The sequence below is a fragment of the Paroedura picta genome, chromosome 8, assembly GCF_049243985.1.
Source record: "Paroedura picta isolate Pp20150507F chromosome 8, Ppicta_v3.0, whole genome shotgun sequence".
Taxonomy (NCBI): domain Eukaryota; kingdom Metazoa; phylum Chordata; class Lepidosauria; order Squamata; family Gekkonidae; genus Paroedura; species Paroedura picta.
In genome coordinates, this window is record NC_135376.1 from 6419640 (window position 1) to 6427683 (window position 8044).

Here is an 8044-nt window from a genome sequence, read left to right on the forward strand (position 1 = left end):
ACCAGCTTGCATCCTCCTCCTCCTCTGCTCTGTCATCCTTACAACAACCCTGTGAAGGAGGTTAGGCTTGAGAGCACACGGCCGTCCCCAAGCTTCCATGGCAGAGCATGGATTCGAACCTTGGTCCCCACCGATCCTAGTTCCCTAATTTAGATAGCCCATCCCATCGCAGAGCTTTTATATTGGCCGGGAGGAATGCTCTCCCTTCAAGGGTGTTAATTGGGAGAGATCGGCGCCTTCCAGTTGAGGAGAAGGCCGGCTGCTCTGTAAACTCACCGGACGCCTGCCCCTGCATAACAACCCTGGCCTTTCTCAGTGGTCTCCCCTCCAAGGACCAACCAGGGCCAACTCCTCCTTGCATCTGGGTTGGGAATACGGGTGGGTGAGCTCCAGGCTGTTCAGGCTGCCGTTGGAGAAGGGCCGGGAGACTTCCGCTTGCGTGCTCGCCCAGGGAGATCGGTGCCTGGATGGGCCCTGAGCTGTTCTTTCCTCTCCACAGAGCCACAAGAAGGCCGGGACGCTGTGGAGAGAAGGAGGTCTGAGCTGGAAGGAATTCCTGCCCGAGGACCAGGACATCAATAAGTTTATCACAGAGCAGGTGGGCGTCTCCGAAAGCCACAGGGGTTGTCCTCACCCAGCTGCCGAGCATCCTCTCTCAATTCCCAGCGGACAGTTTATTCCCTTGTTTTTTTAAATTCATGCCTACCGCCCTTCCCCGATGGCTCGGGGCGGTTCACATCAAAAAATACAGTAGTAACACCAGGGAATGAAAACATATAATTAAACATTTAATTTAAAAAAATTAAGCGTTTAAATGTGTTGATTTGAAAACTGCCCCCTTTCCCCAAAGATTGAAACTTACCTTGGGGCGGGAGTGGGGGCTAATCAGTTCTTACGGGTTCAGTGGTGGATTTTCGGCAGCGTTCCTAGATGTTATTTCTGGCCTCTGACTTAGGCCTGGCGGAACTGCTTCGTCTCGGAGGCCCTGCGGAATTGTTTAGAGCCCCGCAGGGCCTTGTTCTCTTTGGCAGACTTCCCCGCCAGGCCAGGGCTTGAAAAGGTCCTGGCTGATCCCAGTTTTACCTCCTTGATTTTGGGGATTATGACCCTGGTTTGACTGCTGGATCTCATTGCTCTTTGGGGGCGTAGTGGAAGAGTGTTGGTGGCAGGGGTGCCTTTTGGCTGCAGCCCTGACCAGCGTCCTCCTCCTCCTCCTCCCGCCCTTTCCAGAAAGTGGAGTACACGATGGGTGACAGCTCAGACGCCCCCAGCCGCAAGGAGCTGACCTCCGAAGAGCTCTGCAAGCAACTAGACAAGCTATTGAAGGACAATGCAAATAACCAAAGAATATACGACTGGATCGAGGTGGGCAGGGCTTCGGCTGGGGGGCATGCCATGTCGGGTTGGCAGAAGGGATGAGGAGAGGAAATGGAAAAGTGTGGGGGCTGCATCTAACCCATCAGTCCATCCCGGGAGTGACTCTCTGTGGTCTCAGACTGAGGTCTTTCCCATCACCTCCTACCTGATTCTTTTAACTGGAGATGCCAGGGGCTTATGGCAAAAAGATGCCATAGCACTGAGTAATAGACCCCCCCCCCTGCAACATTTTAGGAGGGCAAAGCAACCTTTTTTGGTGGCGAGGTCTCTGTGGACTCCTGCCGAATGGGGGAACATCTCTGCCTGCTGCAGCAATAGGCGGATTCGTTGAAATGCTTTCTGGTATTTAACAGTGTTCGGGAGTTAGAGGCCTTCACCCCAGGGTCCCAGGCAACTCTAGAACGGTGCAGTCCAGAGTCCACTTGACCGGGATAGTTCCAGGGGGCCCAGGCCTTTGAAGCGAAGCCAGTTGAGCCCCGGTTAGACGGCAGGAGGAGAAGAGCTAGGCCGTTCTCAATTTGGACCGAATCAATTCATCATCCATATAACGCAGCATCTCTTCCCCCACCTGCAGCTGCCAACCCTTCGTAGCAGGGGTAGTCAAACTGTGGCCCTCCAGATGTCCATGGACTACAATTCCCAGAAGCCCCTGCCAGCGAATGCCATGGACATCTGGAGGGCCGCAGTTTGACTACCCCTGCTTTGTAGAAACCAGGAGCGGCCAAACCCTGGCTCTCCAGATGTCCATGGACTACAATTCCCATGAGCAAGCTGCTAGCAGGGCCTTGTGGGAATTGTAGTCCATGGACATCTGGAGAGTCACAGTTTGGTCACCCCTGCCATACGGTGACCCCAGACTCAGAACTTTGACCTGGAGAATCTCAAGGTCTCATCATATCTCAGAATCTAAGCTGAGTCAGCCCTGGTTTGTAAACGGATGTGGCCCCATCAAGGAAATGTGGGGTTGCTACCACGGCAAACGGTCTCTGTCCCTAAAAGCATTAACAGAGTGGCCGTACATCTGCGCTAAATCGGTGGCCTTTTCCGCCCCCAAGAGGGCTGTGCTCTGCTTGTCCACAATGTTTCTTCCATGCTCAACTCTCTTCTCCCGCAGAGCTTGGGGCTCTGAGCATTTCCACCAGCTACCTCAAAATGCATCACTCACATCTCGGCATTTCCCAGACACTGAGCAGAATGTTCGCACCCGGCCTTTCTGGGCACTGATTCTCAGCATCTTCTTTCCTTCCAGGGGAACTTGAGTGAACAGCAGGTCTCATCCAACGTGTTCGTCCGGGCCATGATGACGTCGGTGTGCCATTCAGCTGTTGTCTGTAAGCATCCGTGTGCGTGCGCGCATGCTGCTGGGGAGGGAGCTGTGACCTGCAAAGGAGTCGGGGTGCCGGTTGTCTCTCGGGGTGGAATTTCATGCCGTTTCCAGTTTGTCGCAGGGGTGCATGAGTGGAACATGCTCTCTGGGCCAGTGATCTTGGTGCTCGGGGGGCAATGGTAGGGGGGCCTTTGGAGTGCTGGCCCTGCTGGTGAATCCCCTAGGGGGACCTGGGTTTTGGCCACTGTGTGGCACTGAGTGTTGGGCTAGATGGGCCATTGGGCTGATCCAACATGGCTTCTCTTATATTCTTATGTATGTGAGAGTGATGTTCTATGTTCTTGCTGCTTGGGGGGCGGGGACTTGGGAGGGCTTCTAGAATTCTAGTCCCACCAGTGTAACTCCTGAGGGCGCCTGGGTTTGGGCCATTGTGTGACACAGAGTGCTGGACTGGATGGGCCCTTGGCCTAATCCAACATGGCTTCTCTTATGTTCTTATGGCCCTGCTGGTGGACCTCCTGAGGGCCCCTGGGTTTTGGCCACTGTGTAACACAGAGGGTTGGCCTGGATGGACCATTGGCTTGATCCAACATGGCTTCTCTTATGCTCTTCTCTCTGGGCCAGTGATGCTCTGGTGCTTGGGGGGCCACAGTGGGAGGTTACAGTGGAAGAAAAACTGGAGCGTGTCCAGAGGAGGGCAACAAAGATGGTGAGGGGTTTGGAGACCAAGACGTATGAGGAAAGGTTGGGGGAGCTTGGTCTGTTTAGCCTGGAGAGGAGACGACTGAGAGGGGATCTGAGAACCACCTTCAAGTATTTAAAAGGCTGCCATATAAACAATGGATCAGAGATGTTCTGTCTTTCCCCAGAGGGACGGACCAGAACAAATGGGATGAAATTAATTCAAAAGAAATTCCATCTAAACATCCGGAAGAAGTTCCTGACAGTCAGAGCAGTTCCTCAGTGGAACAGGCTTCCTCGGGAGGTGGTGGGTTCTCCATCCTTGGAGATTTTTAAACAGAGGCTGGAGAGCCATCTGATGGAGAGGCTGATTCTGTGAAGGTTCAAGGGGGTGGCAGGTGACAGTGGATGAGCGAGAGGGCTGTGAGTGTCCTGCATAGTGCAGGGGGTTGGACTAGATGACCCAGGAGGTCCCTTCCAACTCTATGATTCTATGACGAGGATGATGTAAGCCTTTCATAGGTCTCGATTGTTGCCCGAAAAGGCAGGTTAAAAATGGGCAGCATTTGCAAGGTCTTACATGAGCAACCCTTTCCTCCCTCCGCTGCAGTCGAGAACCCCTACCGGATGGACAGCGCCGTGATCAAGAGCCGAGCCAAGCTGCTGCAGAAATACGTGAGCGACGAGCAGAAGGAGCTGCAGGCCCTCTACGCCTTGCAGGCCCTCGTGGTGAAGCTGGACCAGCCAGCAAGTAAGTGGGACGCCCAGCCCCCAGAGACCCCCCCCCTTCCTCCCTCCCTCCCTCCCTCCCTCCCACTCAGCTGCTCCGGTACTTCTGGCTTGGTTCTCTCTGAGCAAGGTCTGAATAATAAGGATGCTTTAAAAACTGTTCTACTTTTGAAGAAGAAGAAGAAGGGTTGGTTCTTATATGCCGCTTTTCCCTACTCGAAAGAGGCTCAGAGCGGCTTACAGTCGCCTTCCCTTTCCTCTCCCCACAACAGACACCCTGTGTGGTGGGTGAGGCTGAGAGAGCCCTGAGATTACTGCTCTGTCAGAACAGTTTCATCAGTGCTGTGGCGAACCCAAGGCCACCCAGCTGCCCTTCGTGTAATGGAACGCAGAATCGAACCCAGCATGCCAGATTAGAAGTCCGCACTCCTAACGAGTACACCAGACTGGGTTTTCAGGTGGGTCTAAAGCAGGGCTTTTAACCAGACCCCTCCCCCAGGGGCTCCCCGGCCTTTTCCAGTTTGGTGTAGTGGTTAGAAGTGTAGACTTCTAATCTGGCGAGCCAGGGTTGATTCCCCGCATCTCCTCCACATGCAACCAGCTGGGCGACCTTGGGCTCGCCACAGCACTGATAAAGTTTTTCTGACCAAGCAGTGATATCAGGGCTCTCTCAGCCTCACCCACCCCACAGGGTGTCTGTTGTGGGGAGAGGAAAGGGAAGGCGACTGTAAACCACTTTGAGCCTCCTTTGGGTAGAGAAAAGCAGCATATAAGAACCAACTCTTCTTCTTCTTCTTCTGTAATATCTGGGCTCTCTCAGCCTCACCCACCTCACAGGGTGTCTGTTGTAGGGAGAGGAAAGGGAAGGCGAATGTAAGCAATTTTGAGCCTCCTTTGGGTAGAGAAAAGTGGCATCTAAGAACCAGCTCTTTTTCTTCCCTTCTGTCCTGCCTTCACAAACTCACCCCGAAGCTAGTCCCAGTGCTGCCATGAAAGCCGAAAACCGGCTGCTTCCACTGATCTGGGGGGCGGTGATAACCCGGACTTCGTACGCCTGAAGAGTGCTGGAATCAAACTTTGTCCTACTTTTCAGCTTCTTTAAGCTGCCGCTCCTTATTTGGGTGACTTCAATGTTGCTGCTGTTGCTGATTCTGTCTGATAATGGTTGGTTTATACCAGAGGTGGCCAAACCGTGGTTCTCCAGATGTCCATGGACTACAGTTCCCATGAGCCCCTGCCAGCAGCGTGCTGCTGGCAGGGGCTCATGGTAATTGTAGTCCGTGGGCGTTCTGGTTTATGCAAAGGGTTGGCAGAGGAGGAAGAGATGCTGAGGGGTGGGGGAGGGTTTGGGGAGGGACTTCAGCAGTATGCAATTCCCAAGCTTCCATGCTCCAAAGCTGCCAGGGGGACGGCTGTCTGCACCCGGAAGGCAGCTCCTCTTGACTGCCTGGCCTTCTATACCGGTCTCTCCAGAGCCCGCACGAGGCCGTAGAGGCACCATGCGATGAAACTGTCCATCCATCAAAACCAGCAGCAGTAACTCAAAAACTCACGGCCAGATAGTTTCCACAGGCCCTTCTTTGCCCGTCAGGGAGAGTGGCGTAAGGGCGGTCAGAGCTGCAGCTCATACGTCTCTCTGTCTCTCTCTCTCTCTCTGCCCGCACCCCCCCAGACGTGCTCCGCATGTTCTTCGATGCCTTGTACGACGAGGACGTGATTAAAGAGGAAGCCTTCTACAAGTGGGAGTCGAGCAAAGACCCGGCCGAGCAGCAGGGGAAGGGGGTCGCGTTGAAATCCGTCACCGCTTTCTACACCTGGCTGCGGGAAGCCGACGACGAATCCGACAACAACTGAGTCCCGGGCGCCGGGAGGGGGGCAGCCCGGCCAAGCGTGCCCCGCTGCTCCGACCCCTCCCCCCCTCCCCCCGTTCTACGGAGCCTTGGACTCCCTCAGTGGGGTAGCGTGGAGGGAAGGTCAAGCAGGTGTGAGCGCCATTGTCCTCCCTCCCCTACCCCCGTTTAGGACTTCTCCTTCCTTTAATTTTTTTTTTTGTTGGGTTATTTTTTTTTTTTGGTTTTTTTTTTCCATTTTTTTTTTGTTTTTGTTTTAAAGGCCTGTATTGGTTTGTGTCTGACGATAATAAATTGATGCTGAAGGAGGCAGGTGTTGCTGTGAGCACTCCGCTCAGCCCTCCCCCTTCCCCCCTACCCCGGGCCAACGCCCCGGGCGACCTGGATGATTTTAATGAGCGGGGGCTCCCCCCTGACTTTTGCAGTCGCAAAGCGCCCGAAACACGTCGTCTCCAGAAGGGGGTAGGGGGAGGCCGGTGGCTGCCGCCTTCCCCTCCTGCCCGCCCTTCCCAGTTATTGCTGAAATATAGAGAGAGTATATAAATATATATATAAAATATAAATATAGACTTATTAAATCTTTTGAGGTTTGAGAGGATAGGACTCTAGAGTCTGCAGACTTTTGTCCTCTTTTTGTTCCTGCACACTTACACACACACACACACACAGAGACACAATGCCCACACACACACCCACCCCACGAACCCGCACCCTCGGATCACCGCCTGGAATCACACAAACCTCTCGATGGATTTATCGTTTCTTTTTTTAAAGGAAAAAAAAATAATCATTTCAAAACATTCACTTTGTTTGGGAGCCGCTCGATTGTCACTGGTGGGGCGCGGGGCGGGAGACGGGCTGCCGACTCTCCCCCCCCCTCCCCGAACTCACCCCCACTCACCCACGACAGTGCTTTATTGGTTCCTCCCTCCCCCCCTCCACTCACCCCTTTTCCCTCCCCCAGGGCCACAGTTGCGCGATCTGCTCAGTCTCCACCGGACAATTAAAAAGGATCCGCGCCTGTAATTAAAACGGGGTGCAGGGGGCGGGGGGGGGGAGGGGAGGGGAGCGAAAATGAGGATTCAATTACCGGTCACATGAATTTGTAAATATTTTTTTGCTTTTTTTTTTTTTTCTTTATGGAGTATTTAATTGAAGATTTAAAGGCATCTTTTCACCGTAAACTGGAAATAAAAAAAAAAAAAAGAACATTGCTAAATCAAGGTGACGTGTGCTGCTGTCCCCATCCGGCGTCACCCGGGTAGGTTTTGTCAACCACAGCAGGCTTTTTATCCTAGCCCGCTTCCGATTGGCTGACTCGGCGAGGGTTGCGCTCCGAGTGGCTTATTTCCTTTGGGGAGAACGGCCGGACCTCCGGAAAGGGTGAGGCTCCCCCCCCCCAACTCCAAGGGCCGGAAACCCGTTTTGAGGCCTGAAAAGCTGTCTGGAGAACAGGAGAGGAGGTAGCTGGGCTCCATCAAGCGTCTTTTTAGCTTGGGTGAAGCAGGACAGTTGTGGCTGCACATGGTTACCAGACGTGCCTCGTCATTGTTGTTTTTCTGGTCTGTGCCAGTTTTGAAACTGTAGGACAGGGGTAGTCAACCTGTGGTCCTCCAGATGTCCATGGACTACAATTCCCATGAGCCCCTGCCAGCGATTGCTGGCAGGGGCTGATGGGAATTGTAGTCCATGGACATCTGGAGGATCGCAGGTTGACTACCCCCTGCTGTAGGAGATGTGAGCATCGGGAGAGTGGGGATCGCTTATTTAATTGTGCGCCGTTGGGGATTTTGCGGTGTGAAGGGAGCTTCGACTTTGAAGATCAACAAAGGCTTTGTGGAGTTGCCTACAGCTGGCTTTCTCAAGCAGGGTTTCAGGAAACGCCGGGGTTTCTTGACGGCCCTGAAAGGGTTTCCCGAATGGCTGGGAGTTCGTTAATGTTTAATGTATTTTAAAAATGTGTTGAATGTTCATTGGGTGATACGACCGTACAGGGTCATATTGACCACCCCCTCCCCCCCCAAAATGATGATGGGCCTGGAGGGGGTGGGAAGGGAAGGACCCCCAGGTGGGCGTGTCC

General features: G+C 53.6%; 1 protein-coding gene across 14 annotated transcripts in view; it reads left to right on the forward strand.

Moving 5' to 3' along the window:
• The window catches only part of EIF4G1 (eukaryotic translation initiation factor 4 gamma 1), an 83666-nt gene extending 76479 nt beyond the window's left edge, over positions 1–7187 (forward strand). For all 14 annotated transcript variants that reach the window (XM_077348223.1, XM_077348233.1, XM_077348228.1 and 11 more), the window contains 5 exons: positions 500–598; positions 1231–1365; positions 2627–2708; positions 3996–4136; positions 5787–7187. In XM_077348223.1, the coding sequence (XP_077204338.1) occupies positions 500–598; positions 1231–1365; positions 2627–2708; positions 3996–4136; positions 5787–5968 (639 nt within the window). In that variant the 3' untranslated portion in view covers positions 5969–7187. The remainder of the gene's footprint in view (positions 1–499; positions 599–1230; positions 1366–2626; positions 2709–3995; positions 4137–5786) is intronic.
• Positions 7188–8044: the final 857 nt, after the last annotated feature.